Source organism: Prionailurus viverrinus, unplaced genomic scaffold, assembly GCF_022837055.1.
Source record: "Prionailurus viverrinus isolate Anna unplaced genomic scaffold, UM_Priviv_1.0 scaffold_61, whole genome shotgun sequence".
Classification (NCBI taxonomy): domain Eukaryota; kingdom Metazoa; phylum Chordata; class Mammalia; order Carnivora; family Felidae; genus Prionailurus; species Prionailurus viverrinus.
In genome coordinates, this window is record NW_025927623.1 from 504776 (window position 1) to 532562 (window position 27787).

At 46.9% G+C, this 27787-nt stretch overlaps 1 protein-coding gene across 1 annotated transcript; it reads left to right on the plus strand.

The window, feature by feature from the left end:
* Window positions 1-890: 890 nt before the first annotated feature.
* LOC125159770 (uncharacterized) lies at window positions 891-27061 on the plus strand. Its single transcript, XM_047848395.1, has 21 exons — window positions 891-899; window positions 1373-1397; window positions 7973-8034; window positions 8501-8525; window positions 9120-9181; window positions 9645-9669; window positions 10334-10395; window positions 12308-12332; window positions 12945-13006; window positions 13472-13496; window positions 14102-14163; window positions 14628-14652; window positions 15279-15340; window positions 15808-15832; window positions 16490-16551; window positions 17014-17038; window positions 17628-17689; window positions 18149-18179; window positions 21249-21320; window positions 26430-26552; window positions 26940-27061. Exons 3-19 carry the CDS (start codon window positions 8011-8013, stop codon window positions 21293-21295), a joined length of 711 nt encoding a protein of 236 aa, XP_047704351.1. The 5' UTR covers window positions 891-899; window positions 1373-1397; window positions 7973-8010; the 3' UTR covers window positions 21296-21320; window positions 26430-26552; window positions 26940-27061.
* Window positions 27062-27787: the final 726 nt, after the last annotated feature.

Consider the following 27787-nt stretch of genomic DNA (forward strand, 5'->3'; position numbering starts at 1 on the left):
CTGACAGGCATCCTATTCATTGGCTTTTGTGGCCTTCGACTCAACCGCTGAGTCCCATCTTGTATCGTAAAGACGCAAAGGGAACTGAAGAGTGGTGCCAATAGTGTATGTCATGATCTCACCCTGATGGTGTTTTCTTTCCTAACATTCAGGTGGCCGAAGGAGCACAGGACACGGGTATGTATCCCGGAAACTGTCTCTTGCTGAGAAAAATGTTTAGCTGGTGATGCAGGTGGGGCATTGTTGTTGACTTCAGTCTGGAGAGCTACCCTAATTCCAGAGGCCAGGGAGGACTGGTGCTTGTGAGTGGGGGGGAAGGACCTACGTCCCAGGTGACAAAACTATGGGATGCTTCTACACTAGGAGAAAGATAATGAATTCCTCGAGTGGGGTGTGTTTTTGTGGGCATGAGTCCCGGGGTGGTTCTGTGTGTGTGTGTGTGTGTGTGTCTGTGTGTGTGTGTGTGTGTGTCTGTGTGTCACGTGATTGTGACTGTGAATGTGTGTTGAGTGTGTTTTCTTGGGAGACACACAGACTAAGCCACACAAAATGAGACAGACACACTGCAAGAGAGACAGAGACAGAAAGATACATGTGGGTTTGCCCAGAGAACAGGTGTCACTGACACTGCACAATGATTAATGTCTACATTCTCACACACTCCTCCTACTGCACACCTCAAGGAATACTGCTGTGCACGGCTCAGCAGTCACATTTAGTCCATGCAGGTCACCGAAGCCTCAATATGCTCTGGCCCATGTTCATATCAAGGAACACTCCCTGAGGTATACTTGAGCAGCACCAACATGGTACTGACAGGTGTTGTGGTCTTTCTAGGTGTCCCCGAGGAGGAAAGACGGCGGCCCCATCCTGTGCCCAGTCACCAGGCTGTTGCTGAGGTGAGCTTCCTGTCTTTCCTTGAGGAACACAAGTGCTTCCGTAGAGTCTTTGCAATCAACATCTGTTGTAAATGTGACAATGTACCGTTGAGGTGATAATGTTATTTTCCCTGTGGGGAGAAACATGTTGTCAATTTCCATGGTTGTTTCTTGCCAACTGTCCCCTTGGTCAGGGGGACATTTTCCACTGGCAGTGCCAAACCTGCTAGTAAACAGCCTCCTAGGATCTTTTTCGGCAGCCGCACTTTTTCCTTCTGGGGGAACCATTTTGTAGTCTGCATCCTCGGTGTTCTTTAGAGACACATCTCCAGGCAAAACGACTTCTGACAGGCATATTATCTTTGCTTTTGTGGCCTTTGACTCAAACACTGTGTCCCATCCTGAATCCCAAAGTCACCAAGCGAACCGAAGGATGGTACACATACTGTACATCATGATCTCACCCTGATGGTGTTTTCTTTTCTAACATTCAGGTGGCCGTAGGAGCACGAGAAGAAGGTATGTGTCCTGGAAACTGTTTCTTGCTGAGGAAAATGTTTCGGGTGAGGTGTAGGTGGGGCATTCTTGCTGTCTTCAGTCTGGAGAGTACCCGGATATCAGGGTCCTGGGGGGACAGGTGCTTGAGTGTGGGGGGGGAAAGACCGACATCCCCGGTGAAATCTATGTCCATGTTTCTGTAGTATGAGAAAGACAAGGGATTCCATCTGTGCGGTGTGATTGTGTGTGCATGAGTCTTGGGGTTGTTCTGTATCTCTGTATGTCGCATGATGGTGAGTGTGTATGCGTGCGTGCGTGCGTGCGTGCGTGCGCTTTCTTGAGAGGCTCAGAGACAGAGAGACAGAGCCACACACAGGAAGAGACAGACACAGTGAAAGAGAGGGAGAGAGAGAGTAGAGAGAGAGATGTGGGTTTGCCCAGAGATATGGGCCACTGACATTCGACAATGACCGATATCTACAATGCAGAGTCCTGGGAGGACTGGTGCTCGAGGGTGGGGGCGAAAGACCGACGTCCCAGGTGACAAACTAGGTGATGTTTCTACAGTATAAGAAAGATGCTGTATATCTTTTGTGCGGAGTAATTTTGTGTGTTGAGTCTGGGGGTTGTTCTGTATGTGGGTGTATGTCGCGGGATCGTGACAGTGTATGTCTGCGTGTGTGTGTGTTTTCTTGAGAGACACAGAGAAAAAGCCACACAGAGAAAGAGACAGACACATTTCAAGAGAGGGAGAGCGAGAGCGAGCGACAGAGAGAGAGACAGACGTGGGCTTGCCCACGAGATATGTGCCACTGACACTGAAAACTGACCAAAGTCTACATTCTCAAAAATCTCTGCGTACTGCACACTTCCAGGAATACTGCTGAGCGTGGCTCAGCAGTAACATTCCGTCCATGCAGTTGGCAAAAGCCTCCGTACACTCTCGCCCATGTTCCTATAAGGAACAGTCCCGGAGGTATTCTTGAGCAGCACCAAGAAGATAGTGACATGTATTCTGTGTCCTCCTAGGTGTCGCTAAGGTGAAAAAGCGGCGGCCCCTTCCTGAAAGGAGGCAGCAGGCTGGTGCTGAGGTGAGCTTTCCTTTCTTTCCCTGAAGGAGCACAATTGCTTTCTTAGAGGCTTTCCAATCCACCTCTGTTGTACCTATGACAGTCTACATTTTCGAGGATACTGTTGCTTTCCCGGATGGGGACAGTGGTGAGTGGTTGCCTCTTGCCAACGGTCACCTTGGCCAGGGGGACATTGACCACTGGCAGTGCCAAACCTGGTAACAAACAGTGTCCTAGGATCTTTTCCGTCAGCAGCCATCTGTCCTGCTTGGGTGAAGAATTTTGTAGTAGGCATCCTCAGTGGTCCTGAGAGACACATCCCCAGGAGAAACAACTTCTGACAGGCATCCTATTCATTGGCTTTTGTGGCCTTCGACTCAACCGCTGAGTCCCATCTTGTATCGTAAAGACGCAAAGGGAACTGAAGAGTGGTGCCAATAGTGTATGTCATGATCTCACCCTGATGGTGTTTTCTTTCCTAACATTCAGGTGGCCGAAGGAGCACAGGACACGGGTATGTATCCCGGAAACTGTCTCTTGCTGAGAAAAATGTTTAGCTGGTGATGCAGGTGGGGCATTGTTGTTGACTTCAGTCTGGAGAGCTACCCTAATTCCAGAGGCCAGGGAGGACTGGTGCTTGTGAGTGGGGGGGAAGGACCTACGTCCCAGGTGACAAAACTATGGGATGCTTCTACACTAGGAGAAAGATAATGAATTCCTCGAGTGGGGTGTGTTTTTGTGGGCATGAGTCCCGGGGTGGTTCTGTGTGTGTGTGTGTGTGTGTGTCTGTGTGTGTGTGTGTGTGTGTCTGTGTGTCACGTGATTGTGACTGTGAATGTGTGTTGAGTGTGTTTTCTTGGGAGACACACAGACTAAGCCACACAAAATGAGACAGACACACTGCAAGAGAGACAGAGACAGAAAGATACATGTGGGTTTGCCCAGAGAACAGGTGTCACTGACACTGCACAATGATTAATGTCTACATTCTCACACACTCCTCCTACTGCACACCTCAAGGAATACTGCTGTGCACGGCTCAGCAGTCACATTTAGTCCATGCAGGTCACCGAAGCCTCAATATGCTCTGGCCCATGTTCATATCAAGGAACACTCCCTGAGGTATACTTGAGCAGCACCAACATGGTACTGACAGGTGTTGTGGTCTTTCTAGGTGTCCCCGAGGAGGAAAGACGGCGGCCCCATCCTGTGCCCAGTCACCAGGCTGTTGCTGAGGTGAGCTTCCTGTCTTTCCTTGAGGAACACAAGTGCTTCCATAGAGTCTTTGCAATCAACATCTGTTGTAAATGTGACAATGTACCGTTGAGGTGATAATGTTATTTTCCCTGTGGGGAGAAACATGTTGTCAATTTCCATGGTTGTTTCTTGCCAACTGTCCCCTTGGTCAGGGGGACATTTTCCACTGGCAGTGCCAAACCTGCTAGTAAACAGCCTCCTAGGATCTTTTTCGGCAGCCGCACTTTTTCCTTCTGGGGGAACCATTTTGTAGTCTGCATCCTCGGTGTTCTTTAGAGACACATCTCCAGGCAAAACGACTTCTGACAGGCATATTATCTTTGCTTTTGTGGCCTTTGACTCAAACACTGTGTCCCATCCTGAATCCCAAAGTCACCAAGCGAACCGAAGGATGGTACACATACTGTACATCATGATCTCACCCTGATGGTGTTTTCTTTTCTAACATTCAGGTGGCCGTAGGAGCACGAGAAGAAGGTATGTGTCCTGGAAACTGTTTCTTGCTGAGGAAAATGTTTCGGGTGAGGTGTAGGTGGGGCATTCTTGCTGTCTTCAGTCTGGAGAGTACCCGGATATCAGGGTCCTGGGGGGACAGGTGCTTGAGTGTGGGGGGGGAAAGACCGACATCCCCGGTGAAATCTATGTCCATGTTTCTGTAGTATGAGAAAGACAAGGGATTCCATCTGTGCGGTGTGATTGTGTGTGCATGAGTCTTGGGGTTGTTCTGTATCTCTGTATGTCGCATGATGGTGAGTGTGTATGCGTGCGTGCGTGCGTGCGTGCGTGCGCTTTCTTGAGAGGCTCAGAGACAGAGAGACAGAGCCACACACAGGAAGAGACAGACACAGTGAAAGAGAGGGAGAGAGAGAGTAGAGAGAGAGATGTGGGTTTGCCCAGAGATATGGGCCACTGACATTCGACAATGACCGATATCTACAATGCAGAGTCCTGGGAGGACTGGTGCTCGAGGGTGGGGGCGAAAGACCGACGTCCCAGGTGACAAACTAGGTGATGTTTCTACAGTATAAGAAAGATGCTGTATATCTTTTGTGCGGAGTAATTTTGTGTGTTGAGTCTGGGGGTTGTTCTGTATGTGGGTGTATGTCGCGGGATCGTGACAGTGTATGTCTGCGTGTGTGTGTGTTTTCTTGAGAGACACAGAGAAAAAGCCACACAGAGAAAGAGACAGACACATTTCAAGAGAGGGAGAGCGAGAGCGAGCGACAGAGAGAGAGACAGACGTGGGCTTGCCCACGAGATATGTGCCACTGACACTGAAAACTGACCAAAGTCTACATTCTCAAAAATCTCTGCGTACTGCACACTTCCAGGAATACTGCTGAGCGTGGCTCAGCAGTAACATTCCGTCCATGCAGTTGGCAAAAGCCTCCGTACACTCTCGCCCATGTTCCTATAAGGAACAGTCCCGGAGGTATTCTTGAGCAGCACCAAGAAGATAGTGACATGTATTCTGTGTCCTCCTAGGTGTCGCTAAGGTGAAAAAGCGGCGGCCCCTTCCTGAAAGGAGGCAGCAGGCTGGTGCTGAGGTGAGCTTTCCTTTCTTTCCCTGAAGGAGCACAATTGCTTTCTTAGAGGCTTTCCAATCCACCTCTGTTGTACCTATGACAGTCTACATTTTCGAGGATACTGTTGCTTTCCCGGATGGGGACAGTGGTGAGTGGTTGCCTCTTGCCAACGGTCACCTTGGCCAGGGGGACATTGACCACTGGCAGTGCCAAACCTGGTAACAAACAGTGTCCTAGGATCTTTTCCGTCAGCAGCCATCTGTCCTGCTTGGGTGAAGAATTTTGTAGTAGGCATCCTCAGTGGTCCTGAGAGACACATCCCCAGGAGAAACAACTTCTGACAGGCATCCTATTCATTGGCTTTTGTGGCCTTCGACTCAACCGCTGAGTCCCATCTTGTATCGTAAAGACGCAAAGGGAACTGAAGAGTGGTGCCAATAGTGTATGTCATGATCTCACCCTGATGGTGTTTTCTTTCCTAACATTCAGGTGGCCGAAGGAGCACAGGACACGGGTATGTATCCCGGAAACTGTCTCTTGCTGAGAAAAATGTTTAGCTGGTGATGCAGGTGGGGCATTGTTGTTGACTTCAGTCTGGAGAGCTACCCTAATTCCAGAGGCCTGGGAGGACTGGTGCTTGTGAGTGGGGGGGAAGGACCTACGTCCCAGGTGACAAAACTATGGGATGCTTCTACACTAGGAGAAAGATAATGAATTCCTCGAGTGGGGTGTGTTTTTGTGGGCATGAGTCCCGGGGTGGTTCTGTGTGTGTGTGTGTGTGTGTGTGTGTGTGTGTGTGTGTGTGTCTGTCTGTCTGTGTGTCACGTGATTGTGACTGTGAATGTGTGTTGAGTGTGTTTTCTTGGGAGACACACAGACTAAGCCACACAAAATGAGACAGACACACTGCAAGAGAGACAGAGACAGAAAGATACATGTGGGTTTGCCCAGAGAACAGGTGTCACTGACACTGCACAATGATTAATGTCTACATTCTCACACGCTCCTCCTACTGCACACCTCAAAGAATACTGCTGTGCACAGCTCAGCAGTAACATTCAGTCCATGCAGGTCACCGAAGCCTCAATATGCTCTGGCCCATGTTCATATCAAGGAACAGTCCCTGAGGTATACTTGAGCAGCACCAACATGGTACTGACAGGTGTTGTGGTCTTTCTAGGTGTCCCCGAGGAGGAAAGACGGCGGCCCCGTCCTGTGCCCAGTCACCAGGCTGTTGCTGAGGTGAGCTTCCTGTCTTTCCTTGAGGAACACAAGTGCTTCCGTAGAGTCTTTGCAATCAACATCTGTTGTAAATGTGACAATGTCCCGTTGAGGTGATAATGTTATTTTCCCTGTGGGGAGAAACATGTTGTCAATTTCCATGGTTGTTTCTTGCCAACTGTCCCCTTGGTCAGGGGGACATTTTCCACTGGCAGTGCCAAACCTGCTAGTAAACAGCGTCCTAGGATCTTTTTCGGCAGCCGCACTTTTTCCTTCTGGGGGAACCATTTTGTAGTCTGCATCCTCGGTGTTCTTTAGAGACACATCTCCAGGAAAAACGACTTCTCACAGGCATATTATCTTTGCTTTTGTGGCCTTTGACTCAAACACTGTGTCCCATCCTGAATCCCAAAGTCCCCAAGCGAACCGAAGAATGGTACACATACTTTACCTCATGATCTCACCGTTATGGTGTTTTCTTTTCTATCATCCAGGTGGCTGGAGGAACACGAAAAAAAGATATGTGGCTTGCAAAGTCTTTCTTGCTGAGAAAAATGTTTCGGAGGCGGTGTAAGTGGGATATTCTTGTTGTCTCCAGTCCGGAGAGTCCCTGGATATCTGGGTCCTGGGGGAATGTTGCTTGAGTGTGGGGTAGAAAGTATGACATCCCAGGGGAAATCTATGTCCATGTTTCTACAGAGGAGAGAGATAATGTATTCTTTCTGTGCAGTGTGATTCTGTGTGCACGAATCTTGGGGTTGTTTTGTATGTGTCTGTATGTGTCATGATTGTGAGTGTGTATGCGCATGTGTGTGTGTGTATGTTTCTTTGTGTTTGTGTGTTTTCCTAGGAGACTCAGAGCCAGAGAGACAGAGCCACACACAGAAAGAGACAGACACATTGGAAGAGAGGGAGAGAGAGTGAGAGATGTGGGTTTGCCCAGAGATATAGGCCACTGACACAGGACAATGACCAACATCTACCATGCAGAGTCCTGGGAGGACTAGTGGAAAGACCGAAGTCCTAGGTGACAATCTAGGTTATGTTTCTACAGTATAAGAAAGCAACTGTATTCCTTGTGTGTGATGTAATTTTGTGTATTGACTCTGGGGGTTGTTCTGTATGTGTGTGTATGTCGCAGGATCGTGATTGTGTATGTTGTGTCTGTTTGTGTCTTTTCTTGAGAGACTCAGAGACAAAGCCACATACAGAAAGAGGCAGATACATTGAGAGAGAGAGAGAGAGAGAGAGAGAGAGAGAGAGATAGAGAGAGAGAGATGTGGGTTTGCCCATGAGATATGTGCCAATGACACTGAAAAATGACCAACGTCTACATTCTCAAAACTCTCTGCATACCGCACACTTCAAGGAATACTGCTGAGTGTGGCTCAGCAGTAATACTCAGTCCCTACAGGGAACAAAAGCCTCCATATGCTCTGGCCCATGTTCATGTAAGAAGAGTCCCGGAGGTAATCTTGAGCAGCACCAAGAAGATACTGACATGTGACCTGTTTCCTTCTAGATGTCCCTAAGGTGGAAGAGCTGAGGGCCCTTCGTCAAATGAGGCAGCAGGCTTTTGCTGAGGTGACTTTACCTGTCTTTCCCTGAGGAACACAAGTGCTTTCTCAGAGTCTTTCCAATCATCTTCTGTTGTAAATATGACAATGTACATTTTAGTTGGTATTGCTACTTTCCCTGCTGGGTAGAATGGTGAGTGGGTGGCTCTTGCCATTTTTAACATTGGTCAGGGGGCATTTACCACTGGCCATGCCAAAGCTTGTAAGAAAGAGTGTTATCAGCACTTTTTCATCAGCAGCAATTTTTCCTACTTGGGTGAAGAATTTTGTACTCAGCATCCAAAGTGTTCACGAGAGACACATCCACAGGAAAAACAACTTCTGACAGGCATCCTATTCATTTGCTTTTGGGGCCCTTGACTCAAGCACTGTGTGCCATCTGGTTTCCTAAAGTCAAGAGGAGAACCAAAGAGCAGTGCTATGAGTGTACATCATGGTCTCACCCTGATGGTGTTCCTTTTCTCTACATTTAGGTCCTGGCAAGAGCAATGGAATGTGGTATGTATTTTGGAATCAGTCTCTTGCTGATGAAATAATCTATATGGTCAGGACGCTGGGGCATTCCTGCTGGCCTCGTTCTGGAGAGCTACCCTGACTCTAGGTTCCTTGTAGGACCAAGGCTTTAGGAGGTAGAGAAAAGACAGATTTCCCAGGGGAAAAGCTATGCCCATGTTTACAGTGTGAGAAGACAATGTATTCACTATGTGTTGTGTGTGTGCGTGTGTGTGCGTGTGTTTGTGTATGCCCGTGTGTGTGTTTGAGAGAGACAGAAATGAGAGTCAGGGAAACACACAGAGAACAAGACACACTCATAATAGAGAGAGAGAGTGAGGTGAGAGGGAGAGAGATGTGTTTTCCCCAAGAGACATGTGCCACTGACACTGCACAAGACGAATGTTTACATTCTCAAAAAACTCCTCTTATTGCACATTTCAAGGAATAATGCTGACGGTAGCTCAGCAGTAACATTCAGTCCATGCAGGTGACCAAAGACTCAATATGCTCTGGCCCATGTTCATATCAAGCAACAGTCCATGAATTATTCTTGAGCAGCACCAACAAGGTACTGAGGTGCATTCTGTGTCCTTCTAGAAGTCCCTAAGGAGGAAACGCTGCAGGAACTTCCTGAAAGGAGACAGCAGGCTGTTGCTGAGGTGAGCTTGCCTGTTTTCCCCTGAGGAACACATGTGCTTTCTTAGATATTTCCAATCACTTCTATTGTAAATGTGACAATGTATGTTTCAGATGATATGGTTATTTCCCTGGTGGGGAGACTGGTGAGTGGTTGCCTCTTGCCAACTGTCACCTTGGTCAGGGGGACGTTTACCACTGGCAGTGCCAAACCTGGTAAGAAGCAGTGTCAAAGGATCTTTTTCCTCAGCAGCAATTTTTCCTGCTTGGTGAAGAAATTTGTAGTCGCCACCCTAGTGGTCTTGGAAGACACATCTCCAGGAAAAACAACTTCTGACAGGCATCCTATTCATTTGCTTTGGGGGACCTTTGACTCAACCACTGTGTCCCATCTTCTATCCTTGAGTCACCAAGAGAACTGAAGAGTGGTGCAAATAGCGTATATCATGATCTTACCCTGATGGTGTTTTCTTTCCTAACATTCAGGTTGCTGCAGGAGTACAGGAGAAAGGTATGTATTCTGGAAAAAAATTTCCTGCTGAGGAAAATGTTTAGATGGTGATGTAGGTGAGGAATTCTTGTTGTCTTCAGTCTGGAGAGTTACACTGATTCCAGAGTCCTGAGAGGACTTAGTCTAAGGTGGGGGGGGGGGAGGAAGACCGATGTCCCAGGTGAAAAACTATGTCCACGTTTCTACACTATGAGAAAGATAATGTATTCTTTGAGTGTGGATTGATTTTGTGTGCATGAGTCTTGGGGTTGTTCTCTATGTGTCTGTGTAGCATGACTGTTAGCGCGTGTGTGTGTGTGTGTGTGTGTGTGTGTGTGTTTCAGAGAGTCAGAAACGAGACAGTCACATTGAGAGAGAGAGAGAGAGAGAGAGAGAGAGAGAGAGAGAGAGAGAGAGAGAGAGGAGAGATAGCAAGAGATGTGTCCTTCCCCAGGAGATATGTGCCACTGACACTGCACAATGGCCAATGTCTACATTCTCCAAACACTCCTCATACTTCACACTTCAAGGAATACAGCTGAGCGTGGCTCAGCAGTAACACTCAGTCCATGCAGGTAACAAAAGCCTCCATCAACTCTGGCCCATGTTCATATCAAGGAACAGTCCCTGAGTTATTCTTGAGCAGCATCAACAAGGTACTGACGTGTATTCTGTGTCCTTTTAGATGTCCCTAAGGAAGAAAAGCTGCGTGCCCTTCCTGAAAGGAAGCAGAAGGCTGTGGCTGAGGTGAGCTTGCCTGTCTTTCCCTGAGGAACACAAGTGCGTACTTAGTGTCCTTCCAATCATCTTCTATTGTAAATATGACAATGTACATGGTAGATGATATTGTTACTTTTGCTGGTGGGGAGAGTGGTGAGTGGCTGCCTCTTACAAACTGTAACCCTGGTCAGGGGGATATTTACCACTGGCAGTGCCAAACCTGGTAAGAAACAGTGTTATTGGGTATTTTTCGTCAGCAGCAATTTTTCCTACATAGGTGAAGAATTTGGTAGTTGGCATCCTAATCGGTCTTGAGACACATCCCAGGGAAAAACAACTTCTGACAGGCATCCTATTCATTGGGTTTTGTGGCCTTTGACTCAACCACTGTGTCCCATCTTGTATCCGAAAGTCACCAAGAGAACCGAAGAGTGGTGCAAATACTGTATATCATTATCTCACCCTGATGGTGTTTTCCTTCCTAACATTCAGGTGGCCGTAGGAGCACGGGAGAAAGGTATGTATTCTGGAAACAGTTTCTTTCTTTTCTTTTTTTTTTTTTTCAACGTTTATTTATTTTTGGGACAGAGAGAGACAGAGCATGAACGGGGGAGGGGCAGAGAGAGAGGGAGACACAGAATCGGAAACGGGCTCCAGGCTCTGAGCCATCATCCCAGAGCCTGACGCGGGGCTCGAACTCCCGGACCGCGAGATCGTGACCTGGCTGAAGTCGGACGCTTAACCGACTGCGCCACCCAGGCGCCCCAATTCTGGAAACAGTTTCTTGCTGAGGAAAATGTTTAGATGGTGATTAGGTGGGCATTCTTGTTGTCTTCAGTCTGGAGACCTACCCTGATTCCAGAGTCCTGGGAGGACTTAGTCTAAGGATGGGGGGGAAAGACCAATGTCCCAGGTGAAAAACTATGTCCATGTTTCTACACTATGAGAAAGATAATGTATTCCTTGAGTGCGGAGTGATTCTGTGTGCATGAGTCTTGGGGTTGTTCTGTTTGTGTATCTATGTCGTGTGATTGTGTGTTTGTGTGTGTGTGTGTGTTTGCTTCAGAGACTCAGAGACAGAGACACAGAAACACACACAGAAAGAGACAGTAACATTAAAAGAGAGAGAGAGAGAGAGAGAGAGAGAGAGAGAGAGAGAGAGATGTGGGTTTGCCCAGGAAATATGTGACACTGACACTGCACAATGACCAGTATCTACATTCTCAAAAGACTCCTCATACTGCGCACTTCAAGGAATACAGCTGAGTGTGGCTCAGCAGTCACATTCAGTCTATGCAGGTAACCAAAGCCTCCGTATGCTCTGGCCCATGTTCATATCAAGCAACAGTCCTTGAGTTATTCTTGAGGAGGACCAACAAGGTACTGACGTGTATTCTGTGTCCTTCTAGGTGTCCCTAAGGAGGAAGAGCGGCGGCCCCTTCCTGAAAGGAGGCAGCAGGCTGTGGCTGAGGTGAGCTTGCCTGTCTTTCCCTGAGGAACACAAGTGCTGTCTTAGAGGCTTTCCAATCAACTTCTGTTGTACATATGACAGTCTACATTTTTGAGGATACTGTTACTTTCCCTGATGGGGACAGTGGTGAGTGGTTGCCTCTTGCCAACTGAAACCTTGGTCAGGGGGACATTGACCACTGGCAGTGGCAAACCTGGTAACAAACAGTGTCCTAGGATCTTTTTTGGCAGCAGCAACTTTTCCAGCTTGGGTGAAGAATTTTAGAGTCGCCATCCTAAGTGGTCTTGGCACATACATCCCAGGGGAAAAAAAACTTTTTACAGGCATACTATTCATTTGATTTGGGGACCTTTGACTCAAGCACTGTGTGCTATTTGGTTTCCTAAAATCAAGGGGAGAACCAATGTGCAGTGCTATGAGTTTATATCATGATCTCACCCTGGTGTTGTTTCCTTTCTCTACATTCAGGTCATCAAGAGAGCAATGGAATATGGTATGTATTTTGGAATCTGTCTCCTGCTGATGAAAGAATCTATATGTTCAGGAAGCTGGGGCATTCCTGATGGCATCAGTCTGGAGAGCTACCCTGAAGCCAGGGTTCTGGTAGGACAGAGGCTTGAGGGTGTGGAGAAATGACAGATTTCCCAGGGGAAACCTATGTCCATTTTTAGAGTGTGAGGAAGACAATATAATCAGTGTGTGGGGTGTGTGTGTGTACGCACAAGTGTGTTTGAGAGAGGCAGAACCTGAGGGACAGAGAAACTTACAAAGAGAATGAGACACACGAGAGAGAGATAGAGAGAGAGAGAGAGAGAGAGAGAGAGAGAGAGAGAGAGAGGAAAGAGAGAGAGAGAGAGAATGCGTGTTTCCCCGGGAGATATGTGCCACTGACACTGCACAATGTCTGATGTTTAGTGTCTCAGCAAACTCCTCCTACTGCAGACTTCAAAGATTATTGCTGAGTGAGGCTCAGCAGTCACATGCAGTCCATGCAGGTTACCAAAACCTCTGTATGGCCTGGCCCATATTCATTTCACAGAACAGTCCCTGAGTTATTCTTGAGCAGCACCAACAATGTACTGACCTGTTTTCTGTGTCCTTTTAGGAGTCACTGTGGAGAAAAAGCTGCAGTCCGTTACAGTAAGGAGGCAAAAGACTGTTGCAGAGGTGAGCTTGCCTGTCGTTCCCTGAGGCATACAAGTGCTTTCTTAGTGTCTTTCCAATCAACTTCTGTTCTAAATATGATGGTGTACATTTTAGATGATATTGTTACTTTCCCTGGTGGGGAGAGTGGGGAGTGCTTGCCTCTTGCCAACTGTAACCTTGGCCAGGGGGACACTGACCACTGGCAGTGCCAAGCATGGTAAGAGACAGTGTCAAAGGATCTTTTTTGTTCGCAGCAATATTCCCTCCTTGGGGGAAGAATTTTGCACTCTGCATCTTAAGTGTTCTTTAGACACATCCCCAGGGAAAACAACATCATACAGGCATCTTATTCATTTGCTTGTGTGGCCTTTGACTCAACCACTGTGTCCCATCTTGTATCCTAAAGTCACGAAGAGAACTCAAGAGTGGTGCAAATACTGTATATCGTGATCTCACCCTGATGGTGTTTTCTTTCCAAACATTCAGGTGGCCATAGGAGCTCGAGAAGAAGGTACGTATTCTGGAAACAGTTTCTTGCTGAGGAAAACATTTAGATGTTGATGTAGGTGGGACATACTTATTGTGTTCAATCTGGAGAGCCACCCTGATTCCAGAGACCTGGGACGTCTTAGGCCAAGTGTGTGTGTGGGGGGGTGTGATGTATTCCTTGATTGCAGAGTGATGCTGTGTGCATGAGTCTTGGTGTTGTTCTGTATGTGTCTGTATGCAGTGCAACTGTGAGTGTGTACGTGTGTGTGTGTGTGCGTGTGCGTGTGCGTGTTTACTTGAGAGCCTCACAGACAGAGACACAGAGGCACATACAGAAAGAGATAGACATATTGAAAAAAGTGAGAGAGAGACAGAGAGAGAGATGTGAGTTTCCCCAGGTGATCTGCGCCACTGACACTGCACAATGGCCAATGTCGACTTTCTCCAAAAGCTCCTCATAGTGCACACTTCAAGAAATACAGCTGAGTGTGGTCAGCAGTGACATTCAGTCCATGCAGGCACCAAAGCCTCCATATGCTGTGGCGCATTTTCTTATCAAGGATCACTCCCTGCGGTATTCTTGAGCATTACAGACAACGTACTGACATGTATTCTTTATGCCTCTAGGTGCTTGTAAGGAGGAAAATGTGTGGGCCGTTCCTGTCAGGAGACACCAAGGTGTTGCTGAGGTGAACTTGCCTGTCTTTGCCTATGGAAGACACGTTGATTACTTAGTGTACCTCCAGTCATATTCAGTGCCATAGGACTATGTACATTTTACATGATAGCATTCAATTCCGTGGTAGACAGATTGGTGAGTGGTTGTCCCTTGCCAACTGTAACTTGATCCAGAGGACATTAACCACTGGCAATGCCAATCCTGCTAAGAAACACTGTCATAGGATCTTTCCTGAGCATCAATTTTTCCTGCTTGGGTGAGGAAGTTTGTAGTCGGCACCCTAAATGGTCTTCAGAGACACATCCCCAGGAAAAAACAACTTCAGACAGGCATCCTATTCATTTGTTTTTGGGGACCTTTGACTCAAGCACTGTGTGCATCTGGTTTCCTAAATTCCAGAGGAGAACCAAAGACCAGTGCAATGCGTGTTCATCATGGTCTGACCCTGATGGTGTTTCTTTTCTCTACATGCAGGTTGCCGCGGGACAAACAGGATATGGTATGTACTTTGGAATCAGTCCCCTGCTGATAAAATAATCTAGGTGGTCAGGAAGATGGGGCATTCCTGCTGGCATCAGTCTGGGGAGCTACCCTGACTCCAGGTTCCCTGTAGTACAGAGGCTTGAAGGTGTGGGGAAAAGACAGATTGCCCAGGGGAAAACCTGCGTCCATGTTTACAGTGTGAGGAAGACAATGTATTCACTGTGTGTGTGTGTGTGTGTGTGTGTGTGTGTGTGTGTGTGTGAGTGCATGTATGTTTGAGTCAGACAGAAACTCAGGGACAGGGAAGGAGACAGGGAAACACACCAAGAGAAAGAGACACACACATTCATTAGAGAGATGGAGAGAGACACAGAGAGAGAGGAGAGACAGCGAGAGGTGTGCCCTTCCCTAGGAGATATGTGCCACTGACACTGCACAATAATCAATGTCTACATTCTCAAACAACTCCTCAAACTGCACACTTCAAGGAATACTGCTGAGCGTGGCTCAGCAGCAACCTTCAGTCCATGCAGGTAACAAAAGCCTCCGTACGCTCTGGCCCATGTTCATATCACGGAACAGTCCCTGAGTTTTCTTGAGCAGCACCAACAATGTACTGACGTGTGTTCTGTGTCCTTCTAGGTGTCCCTGAGGAGGAAAAGATGTGGGCCGTTCCTGTCAGGAGGCAGCAGGATGTTGCTGAGGTGAGCTTGCCTGTCTTTCCCTGAGGAACACAAGTCATTTCTTAGTGTCTTTCCAATCAACGTCTGTTGTAAATCGGACAATGTACTTTTTAGATGATATTGTTACTTTCCGGGGTGTGGAGTGTGGAGTATGGGTGCCTCTTGCCAAATGTAACCTTGGCAGGGGGACATTCACCACTGGCAGTGCTAAACCTGGTCATAAACAGTGTCAAAGGATCTTTTTCGTCAGCAGCAATTTTTCCTGCTTGGGTGAGGAATTTTTTAGTCAGCATCCTCAGTGATCTTCAGAGACACATCCCCAGGAAACAACAACTTCTGACGGGCATGCTATTCATTTGCTACTGGGGACCTCTGACTCAAGCACTGTGTGCCATCTGGTTCCTAAAGTCCATAGGAGAGTGAAAGCCCAGTGCAATGAGAGTTCATCATGATCTGACCCTGATGGTGTTTCTTTTCTCTACAATCAGGTGGCCGCGGGAGCAACAAAATATGGTATGTATTTTGGAAGCAGTCCCCTGCTGATGAAATGATCTATGTGGTCAGGAAGTTGGGATATTCCTGCTGGCATCAGTCTGGAGAGCTACCCTGACTCTAGGTTCCCTGTAGGACAGAGGCGTGAGGGTGTGGAGAAAAGATAGATTTCCCAGGGGACAACCTATATCCATGTTTGCAGTGTGAGGAAGACAATGTATTCACTATGTGTTGTGTTTCTGTGTGTGTGCGTGGGGGTCTGAGGGTGACAGAAACTGAAAGACAGAGAAAGAGACAGGGAAACACATAAAGAGAAAGAGACACATGCTTTCATGAGACAGAGAGAGAGGAGAGAGTGAGAGGGAGAGAGAGAGGGGGGAGACAGAGAGAGAGACAGAGAGAGAGAGACAGACAGAGAGAGATTGGGGGGGGGGGTGTATCCCCAGGGGATATGTGTCACTGACCCTGCACAATGCTCAATGTCTAGTTTCTCAACAAAACTCCTCATACTGCACACTATACGGATTATTGCTGAGTGTGGCTCAGCAGTAACATTCAGTCCATGCAGGCAACCAAAGCCTCCATAGGCTGTGGTGCATTTTCTTACCAAGGATCACTCCCTGTTGTATTCTTGAGCATTACCGACAGCGTACTGACATATATTCTGTATGCTTCTAGGTGTCCCTAAGGAGGAAACTATGTGGGCTGTTCCTGTCAGGAGACACCAAGGTGTTGCTGAGGTGAACTTGCCTGTCTTTGCCTATGGAAGACAAGTTGATTACTTAGTGTATCTCCAGTCATATTCGGTGCCATAGGACTATGTACATTTTACATGATTGCATTCAATTCCGTGGTAGGGAGATTGGTAAGTGGTTGTCTCTTGCCAACTGTAACTTGATCCAGAGGACATTAACCACTGGCAATGCCAATCCTGCTAAGAAACACTGTCATAGGATCTTTCCTGAGCATCAATTTTTCCTGCTTGGGTGAGGAGTTTGTAGTTGGCACCCTGAATGGTCTTCAGAGACACATCCCCAGGAAAAACAACTTCAGATAGGCATCCTATTCATTTGTTTTTGGGGACCTTTGACTCAAGCACTGTGTGCATCTGGTTTCCTAAAGTCCAGAGGAGAACCAAAGACCAGTGCAATGCATGTTCATCATGGTCTGACCCTGATGGTGTTTCTTTTCTCTACATTCAGGTTGCCGCGGGACAAACAGAATATGGTATGTACTTTGGAATCAGTCCCCTGCTGATGAAATAATCTATGTGGTCAGGAAGTTGGGATATTCCTGCTGGCATCAGTCTGGAGAGCTACCCTGACTCCAGGTTCCCTGTAGGACAGAGGCTTGAGGGTGTGGGGAAAAGACAGATTGCCCAGGGGAAAACCTGTGTCCATGTATACAGTGTGACAAAGACAATGTATTCACTGTGTGTGTGTGTGTATTGCTGAGTCAGACAGAAACTGAGAGACAGGGAAGGAGACAGGGAAACACACTAAGAGAATGAGACACACACATTCATTAGAGAGACAGAGAGAGAGACACAGAGGGAGGAGAGACAGCGAGAGATGTGTCTTGCCCCAGGAGATATGTGCCACTGACACTGCACAATAACCAATGTCTACATTCTGAAAAAAACCCTCCTACTGCACATTTCAATGATTATTGCTGAGTGTGGCTCAGCAGTAACCTTCTGTCCATGCAGGTAAGGAAATCCGCCGTATGCTCTGCCCATGTTCCTATCAAGGATAAGTCCCTGAGCTTTCTTGAGCAGTACTAACAATGTCCTGATGTGTGTACTGTGTCCTTCTAGGTGTCCCTGTGGAGGAAAAGATGTGGGCTTTTCCTGTAAGGACGCACCAGGCTGTTGGTGAGGTGAGCTGGCCTGTCTTCCCTTGAGGAACACAATTACTTTCTTAGTGTCTTTCCAATCAACTTCTGTTGTAAATTTGACATTATACATGGTAGATGATATTGTTACTTTCCTTGGCGGGGAGAGTGGTGAGTGCTTGTCTCTTGCCAACTGTTATTGGTGAGGGGGACATTTACCAGTGGCAGTGCCAAACCTGGTGATAAATAGTGTGTTAGGATTAATTTTATCAGAAGCAATTTTCCCTGCTTGGGTGAAGAATTTTAGAGTCTCTATACTAAGTGAACTTGAGAGACACATCCCCCAGAATATATAACTTCTGACAGGCATCCTATTCGTTTGCTTTTGTGGCCTTTGACTCAACCACTGTGTTCCCTATTGGATCCTAATATCACCAATATCTAAAGAGTGGTGCAATCAGTGTGCCTCACCTTCTTACCCTTGTGCTGTTTTCTTTTCTATAGTTTCCTGTGGTCTCTGGAACCATGGAGAATGGTAGGTATTCAGGAATCAATCATTTGCTGTCTTTAGTCAGGGGAGTGCTTCTGATTTTGGGTTTCCATTGAAAGGAGGATCACAGACGTAGTCACAAAGCGATTTGTCGAAGGGTAAACCATGTTCATGTGTTTACAGGCACTCGTGTGGCATTCAGGTAGTGAGTTTCTGTGCGTGGAGACTGGGTGAGTCTCTTTGTGAACTGACAAGTGTGTGAAGTGAGCATGTATGTGCTTGTATGTGGTCTCTGTGTGAGAAGTTTATGTTCCTCTAGATTAACATGTCCCTAAAGAGCACAGTTGCTGGTGTGAACTTTGCCATTCATAAGAAAAATCCCATCACCGAGCTTCATGATGTGTGTCTGTATGTCAAAGGATATAAATACGGACAATTTAAATATAGTTAGTATATTATACACCAAATATAGCTTGTTTAGGCTGAAAAAAGTCCTATTAATAGCCAGGAAAACATTCACAGGATTCTGAACGGGAAATATGTTTTCAGAATCCATAGGATTCTGTGAATCAAGACTTCAGTTCAAGGTAGACCTCAACTCTGAGGAGGCTGTTTCATTGCCTTCAGGGCACTTGGATCGATCCTGATTAAGGAGAAGGAGCCCTAATGGTATCTAATTGGACTCTGAGGAAAGGAAGCTTATGGAAGTGATGAATTATGGAGGGGTTGGCACGGGCTGTGGGGATGGGGGCTGGACGGGGAGACGAGGCCCTTTAACCCCCAATTCCTAGCACTTTCTCTCACGCCTCTACTTTCTGAGGCAGACCCTGAATTTCTAGGCTGAGGTTGTCATCAGTAATAATTTCAGTCCTTGCTCCTGATCCTCCTTGTGTGGGGCACCCGCCAGTGCTGAGACTAGAGTGATCACAGAGTCCGTGCTCCATCATACTTCAGCAGTAAAGGGATAACTGCCCCAGGGTTACTGCCTTCCTGCCCCTCCTATCCTTTCTAAAAAGGAGATTCAAGGAGCCTGAGAAGGAATCCTCCCCCTCTTAGCTGGACGGCTGGGGCAGGTGGCCCCTGGTGCAGGCATATGCCACACCCAGTTCTGGAGGGCATCTGAGAAGAGGATCCTCCAGCTTCTAGAAATCCTTTCTTTCAAGCTCTTAGTGTCCCAGGGGTGTGGAAGATAATGCCTGCTGTGTGTGGTCAAATGCAGGAATGAAACCAGCAGCCAGGCTCTAAGGATCCTTGCTCCTTCAAATACTTCAGCCTGAAAGGGTGAGAGCACGGTCCAGGGTCGTGGACTAGATGTTAAGCGGGAAATATTGAGGGGTTGCAGAGGGAAGACACGAAGGACATCCAGGCTATGTGAGGGTGGGAGGGGACACCACGGTGGCAGGATTATTTGAATCAGTGTAGCATCAGCACCTGGGCCCAGCCTTGTCCTCACCGAGGATGACATTTGGGCTCCTTCTGGGTGGGATGAGGCAGGATGAGCCGGCATGCCGGGTGAGGGTACCGTATGGACATCTTCCTAAAAGCCTGGGGAGAGGGGCGTCCTTCCTGTGCCAGCCTCTTCTCCACCTACCAGACACTTTCATTGGTGGACACTGGGGAGGAGCAGACAATGGAGTCAGGTCTCCTGTTCTCCCACCTGGGACACGCCAGCAGGGATGGAACCAGGGTCAGGCCAGACACAAGTACGTTTCCAGGCCTGATCCACCTGGCCAGGAGGGACCAGTTTTCACTTTTCACCTGCTTCTGGCCATCACCTGACAGCCAGTCCTTGTCTACACACTATTGGCCAAGGGTTGTCTGGCTGGAAACACATTCATACAAAAGGGATCTCATCCCATGTGACCAGGGCAGCTGTAGAACATTCTAGTTGCAGAGGAGGTGAGAGGGGCACAGGCTCCAGTGCACAGGGAGCTCAGCAAAGTGGTGGGGGCTGATCCCAGAGTGGAGGTGGTCCTTGCTGTGCTCTTTCCTGGCCCGAGGACATCGGTGTGAGAGTTTGTCTGAAAGGTATGGGAACTGACAGGTCCAAATACTGTCTCTGACCTTCCTTCCACTCACGGGCACAGGAGCCATAGCTCTGGATGGTCACTGCAAGGGCACCGACAGCCTCTCTGTCATTGCTCGTCCCCCAGGGGCTCAGCCCTAGGCAGCCCATGTTTGGCCCCAATAAGCGCCTGCTGTTCACAGCCTTGGGCTGGGAACTAGTTTAGGGGCAGAAAGGTCCCTCCTCAGCTCACCCAGGCCTGTTGGGCCCCACACTATGCTAGCTGTCTGCCCAGGCACTGGTCCAGATCAGAATGAGAAGGGTGGGCTCCTGAAGACAGTGAGGTACTCCCCCTCTGCCCCGCCGCTCTGATTACACCCAGCATGAGTGTGGGGGTGTCATGCTCTTCACTCTGTTTATAATGTGCCCCTGCTGGGATTCCCCTAAGACCTGGGTGTTGACCTTCCATTCTAAGTGTCCCCAGGGCCTCACGCAGTGGCTGCCACATACGCATGAGCCCAGGGAGAACCTACCAAGGAATGGTCAGCTCAGGCCAGCAAGCTCCTCTGCAGAAACCTCCAGGACTGGGAGGTCACGTCTTCCTCATGTGTACATCCTAAAGCTGTGCTATCCAGGGCAGCAGCCACTTGCCACATAGCCATTAGCCGCCCTAGCCACGTTTCTGGTGCCCGGGAGACGCATGTTTACAACGCAGAACATTTCCACCCTCACAGAGGGTTCTTCTGGGCAGCTGCTCTGAGCCGGGCACAGGGTCTGCTCGTGGAACCCGCCAAACCCTATGTCTGTCTGTAACAGTTGGAATGTCAGGTTGCGCAGGTGGCACCTTCTTGCGAGGGTGAGAGCTATCGTGATCCACTGCAGCTGGGGAAGTACCAGATGAAGGGGGATCCTTTCTCTTGCTTGAAGGTTTGCAACTGTGGTCAATGCCTTGTGGAAGGGCTCTGCCTTTGCCAAGCCCAGGGAAGGTCTGAGGACCCAGAGGAAGGGCAAGTGATGCCGGCTGAGCCAGCATGGCCTCACAGGGAGTTGCAGGAATGGTGGAGCCCCTGTCTCTAATAACCTGCTTGCTCATGCTTGTGTCTCTAAAGATTGGGTGTTGGAGAGCCTGTCTGACTCTGGAACCGATGATGAATAGTCGTCAGATAGGGAACTGCACTCAGGTAGGAATCAATGGGAGAGGGTTTCTGGGAACAGCTGGCTTACACCTGCTGCTTTGTAGACTTAGAATGGGAGGTATGAAATCAGAAAGACAAAGCAAGGATGTGCGAAGCCTTGTTTTGTTCTTTTAATATAATAGTAGCGTCTTTTAATAGAATAGATGTGTTCTCCCTCTGGGCTTTGAATGTACTCTGTCTGTAACCATCTTTTTAAAGTTTTTTTTTTAAACCAAGTTGGTTAACATATAGTGTAATAATGGTTTCAGTAATAGAATTTAGTGACTTATCACTTCCATAGAACACCCAGTGGTCATCCGCACCAAGTGCCCTCCCTAATGCTCATCACCTATTTAGTACATCCCTCTACCCAACACCCTTCTAACAACCCTCAGTGTGTGAAGAGTTAATCAGTCACTTATGGACTGTCTTCATCTCTGTTTTTACCTTATTTTTCCTTCCATTCTCCTATGTTCATCTGTTTTGTTAGATTCCACACATGAGTGAAATCATATGATATTTGTCTTTCTCTGACTGACTTAATTTGCTTACCATAACACATTCTAGTTGCATCCACGTTGTTGCAAAAGGCAAGATTTCATTCTTTTGGATCATGGAATAATATTCTATTCTATGTAGAGAGATAGATAGATAGATAGATAGATAGATATAGATATAGATATAAAAATAGGTATCTATATATAGACAGATATATATATATCTATATATTCCTTATCCATTCATCAGTCACTGGACACCTTGGCTCCTTCCATAATTTGGCTATTATTGACAGTGCCATTATAAACACTGGGGTGCATGTGCCCCTTTGAGTCAGCACTCCCGTATCCTTTGGATAAATATCTAATCATGCAATTGCTAGGACGTAGGGTAGCTCTCTTTGTAATTTTTTTGCAGACCTCCATACTATTTTCCGGAGTGGCTGCACTAGTTTGCATTCCCACCAACAGGCAAAAGTGTTCCCCCTTCTCCGCATCCTCGCCAACATCTATTGTTACCTGCGTTGTTAATTTGAGCCATGCTGACGGTGTGAGGTGGTATCTCATTCTGCTTTTGATTTGTATTGCCCTGATGATGACTGCTGTTGAGCCTCTTTTCATGTGTCTGTTAGCCATCTGGTTGTCTTCTTGGGAGAAACGTCTGTTCATGTCTTTTGACCATTTCTTCCCTGAATTCCTTGTTTTTTGGGTGTTGAGTCTGCTAGTTCTTTACAGATGTTGGAAACTAACCCTTTATCTGATATGTCCTTTGCAAATACCTTCTCTGATTCCACCAGTTTTGTTGGTTGTTTCCGTTGCCGTGCAGAAGCTTTTTTTCATCTTGATGAGGTCCCAAGAGTTTTGTTTTTGTTTGTTTGTTTTGTTTTTGTTGTTGGCTTTTGTTTCCTTTCTCTCCTGAAACATGTCTATCAAGATGTTGCTGTGGCTGAGGTCAAGAGGTTGTTGCCTGTTTTCTCCTCTAGGATTGTGATGGTTTTCTGTCTCACATGTAGCTCTTTCATCCATTTTGAGTTCATTTTTGTGTATAGTAGGTAAGCGGTCCCATTGCATTCTTCTGCATGTCACTATCCTGTTTTCCCAATACCATTTGCTGAAGAGACTGTCTTTTTCCATTGGATATTCTTTCCTCTTTTGTCAAAGATGACTTGGCTATACACTTGTGAGTCCATTTCTGGGTTCTCTATTCTGTTCCATTCATGTATGTCTCTGTGTTCGTGCCAGTACCATACTCTCTTAGTGATTATAGCATTGTAACATAGCTTGAGGTCTGGAATTGTGATGCTTCCATGTTTGGTTTTCTTTTTCAACATCACTTGAACTATTCGGGGTCTTCTCTGGTTCCATACATATTTTAGAATTGTTTGTTCTAGCTCTGTGGAGAATGCTAATGTTACTTGATAGGGACTGCATTGAGGCTGTAGATTGCTTTGGGGAGTATCAACGTTTGAACAGTATTTTTTCTTCCAATCCATGAGCGTGGAATGCCATTCCAATTCTTTGTGTCTTCTTCAATTTCTTCATCAGCTCTCAATACTTTTTAGCGTACAGATCTTTTACCTCCTTGGATACATTTCTTCCTATGTATCTTATGGTTTGGGATGCAATTGTTAATGGGACAGATTCCTTAATTTCTCTTCCTTCTGCTTCATTATTGGTGTATAGAATGCAATTGATTTCTGTACATTGGTTTCATATCCTGTGACTTTGCTGAATTCATGTAATGGTTCTAGCAGTTGTTTGGTGGAGTCTTTTCTTTTTTAAAGATGAAATTCATTGTCAAATTGGTTTCCATACAACACCCAGTGCTCATCCCGAAAGGTGCCCTCCTCAAAGCCCATCACCCACTTTCCCCTCCCTCCCACCCTCCATCAACTCTCAGTTTATCCTCAGTTTTAAAGGGTCTCTTATGGTTTGACTCCCTCCCTCTCTAACTTTTTTTTCCTTCCCCTCCCCCATAGTCTTCTGTTAAGTTTCTCAGGATCCACATAAGAGTAAAACATATGGTATCTGTCTTTCTCTGGATAACTTATTTCACTTAGCGTAACACTCTCCAGTTCCATCCACGTTGCTACAAAAGGTCATATTTCATTCTTTCTCATTGCCAAGTAGTATTCCACTGTGTATATAAACCACAGTTTCTTTATCCATTCACCAGTTGATGGACATTTAGGCTCTTTCCATAATTTGGCTATTGTTGAAAGTGCTGCTAGAAACATCGGGGTACAAGTGCCCCTATGCATCAGCACTCCTGTATCCCTTGGGTAATTCCTAGCAGTGTTCTTCCTGGGTCATAGGGTAGATCTATCTTTACGTTTTTGAGGAACCTCCACACTGTTTTCCAGAGTGGCTGCACCAGTGTGCATTCCCACCAACAGTGCAAGAGGATTCCCATTTCCCCGCATCCTGTCCAGCATTCTATAGAGGTCTCTGGATGTGTTCACTTTAGCCACTCTGACTGTCGTGAGGTGGTATCTCAGTGTGGTTTTGATTTGTATTTCCCTGATGAGGAGTGGTGGCATTGAGTATCTTTTCATGTGCCTGTTGGCCATCTGGATGTCTTCTTTGGAAAAGTGTCTATTCACGTCTTCTGCCCACTTCTTCGCTGGAGAATGTGTTTGTTGGGTGTGGAGTTTGGGGAGTTCTGTATGGATTTTGGAAACTAGCCCTTTGTCTGATATGTCATTTGCAAATATCTTTTCCTATTCCATCGGTTGCCTTTTAGTTTTGTTGACTGTTTCCTTTGCAGTGTAGAAGCTTTTCATCTTGATGAGGCCCCAATAGTTCATTTGTGCTTTTAATTCCCTTGCCTTTGGAGATGTGTCAAGGAAGAAATTGCTGCAGCTGACTTCAGAGCGGTTTTTTCCTGCTTACTCCTCTAGGGTGTTGACGGTTTCCTGTCTCACATTCAGGTCCTTTATCCATTCTGAGTTTATTTTTGTGAATGGTGTAAGACAGTTCTCTAGTTTCATTCTTCTGCATGTCGCTGTCCAGTTCTCCCAGCACCATTTGTTAAAGAGACTGTCTTTTTTCCATTGGATATTCTTTCCTGCTTTGTCAAAGATGAGTTGGCCATACATTTGTGGGTCCAATTCTGGAGTCTCTATCCTATTCCATCGGTCTATGTGTCTGTTTTCGTGCCAATACCATACTGTCTTGATGATTACAGTTTTGTAGTAGAGGCTAAAGTCTGGGATTGTGATGCCTCCCGCTTCGGTGTTCTTCTTCAATATTACTTTGGCTATTCGGGGTCTTTTGTGGTTCCATACAAATTTTAGGATTGCTTGTTCTAGCTTGGAGAAGAATGCTGGTGCAATTTTGATTGGAATTGCTTTGAATATGTAGATTGCTTTGGGTAGTATTGACATTTTAACAACTTTATTCTTCCAATCCATCAGCATGGAATGTTTTTCCATTTCTTTGTATCGTCTTCAATTTCCTTCATAAGCATTCTATAGTTTTCAGCATACAGATCTTTGACATCTTTGGTTAGGTTAATTCCTAGGAATTTTATGATTCTTGGTGCCATTGTGAAAGAAATCAGTCACTTTATTTGTCTTTCTGTTGCTTCATTATTAGTGTATAACAATGCAACTGATTTCTGTACATTAATTTTCTATCCTGCGACTTGGCTGAATTCATGTGTCAGTTCTAGCAGGCTTTTGGTGGAGTCTGTTGGGTTTTCCATGTAGAATATCATGTCATCTGCAAAAAGTGAAAGCTTGACTTCATCTTTGCCAATTTGGATGCCATTGATTTCCTTTTGTTGTCTGATTGCTGATGCTAGCACTTCCAACACTATGTTAAACGACAGTGGTGAGAGTGGACATCCCTGTGGTGTTCCCGATCTCAGGGGGAAAGCTCTCAGTTTTTCCCCATCGAGGATGATATTAGCTGTCAGCTTTTCATAAATAGCTTTTAGGATGTTTAAGTATGTTCCTTCTGTCCCAACTTTCTCAAGGTTTTTCTTTATTAAGAAAGCATGCTGGTCTTGTCAAATGCTTTTTCTGCGTCGATTGACAGGACCATATGGTTCGTATCTTTTCTTTTATTAATGTGATGTATCCCATTGATTCATTTGCAAATGTTGAACCAGCCCTGCAGCCCAGGAACGAATCCCACTTGATCATGGTGAATAATTCTTTTTGTACGCTGTTGAATTCGATTTGCTAGTATCCTGTTGAGAATTTTTGCATCCATATGCATCAGGGATATTGGCCTGTAGTTCTCTTTGTTTGCTGCGTCTCTGTCTGGTTTGGGAATCAAAGTGATGCTGGCTTCATAGAATGAGTCTGGAAGCTTTCCTTCCCCTTTCTATATTTTGGGACAGCTTGAGAAGGATAGATATTATCTCTGCTTTAAATGGCTGATAGAATTCCCCAAGGGAAGCCATCTGGTCCTGGACTCTTATTTGTTGGGAGATTTTTGATAACTGATCCAATTTCTTCGCTGGTTATGGGTCTGTTCAAGTTTTCTATTTCTTCCTGTTTGAGTTTTGGAAGTGTGTGGGTGCTGAGGAATTTGTCCATTTCTTCCGGGTTGTCCCGTTTGTTGGCCTATAATTTTTCATAGTATTCCCTGATAATTGCTTGTATTTCAGAAGGATTGGTTGCTGATCGCTTAGATTCCACCCACATCTGCCTAATTTACCCCAATAACCACCAGAAGCCTAGCAGAACAGACTCTCCGGAGCCAAGCATAGACGAGAGGCCCACGGAAGAGGGTAGGAAGGGTGGAGAGGCGGTGCGCGCTACACGTATTGGCGGGAGGGAGCCAGAGCGGTGGAGGGGCAGCCAGCACACCCGGCAAGGAGGAGCCCCTGAGTCTGGCTTGCAAAAGCGGAGGGGCCGGATGGAGTGTGTTCTGACAGCCAGTGGGACTTAACATCTGGAATGTTATAAGTCAATTGCTATGCTCGGAGAGCGGGAGGGAGAGTTGTTGAGCCCCGGACAACAGAGCTCAGCTTGGCGGGGAACAAAGGCGCCCGAAGCGCCATCTCCCTCGCCCACCCCCCAGCCAAAATCCCAAAGGGAGCCAGTTCCCGTCACGGAACTTGCTTGCACCCGCAAACACCCAATGCTGTGCTTATGCGGATCCATCCCTCCGACAGGTCTGCCTCCCTCCCGTTGCCACTAGGCCCCTCCAAAGCGGACCACCGAAGGCAAAGCGAGCTGAGCCTGCACCTCCCGCCCCTGTGCACCTTGCAGACCCACCCCGGCTAATACGCCAGATCCCATCGAAGCAGCACCACAAGCCTGGCAGTGTGCAAGTAGCCCAGACAGAGGCCACACCACTCCACAGTGAGTCCTGCTCCTGGGAGAGGGGGAGATAAGGTACAGGCCAGTCTGACTGTGGCCTCAGCGGTGGGCTGGGGGCAGACATCAGGTCTGACTGCGGCCCCGCCCACCAACTCAAGTTACTCCAGACAGCACAGAGGAAGAGCCCTGCAGTTCCGCGCCACTCCAGGGACTATCCAAAATGACGAAACGGAGGAATTCTCCTCAAAAGAAACTCCAGGAAGTAGCGACAGCTTACGAACTGATCAAACACGATGTAAGCAATAGAGCAGAAAATGAATGCAAAATAATAGCCATAAAATTAATTGCTGGGCTTGACAAAAGTATAGAGGCCAGCAGAGAATCTATTACTACAGAGATCAAGGGACTAAGAAACAGTCAGGAGGAGCTAAAAAATGCTATAAGTGAGCTGCAAAATAAAATGGAGGTGACTACAGCTCGGACTGAAGAGGCAGAGGAGAGAATAGGTGAATTAGAAGATAAAATTATGGAAAAAGAAGAAGCTGAGAAAAAGAGAGATAAAGAAACATGGCCACTTTGAAATGGTCTTACCGCTCTGCTTCTTTGAAGAATTCTTACTTCTTTCATAATTCTTCCTGAGAAGGACACGAAGTTGGGGTCAAATTTCAAATCCCAAAGTTGGGAGTTCCTTTTGTGCACT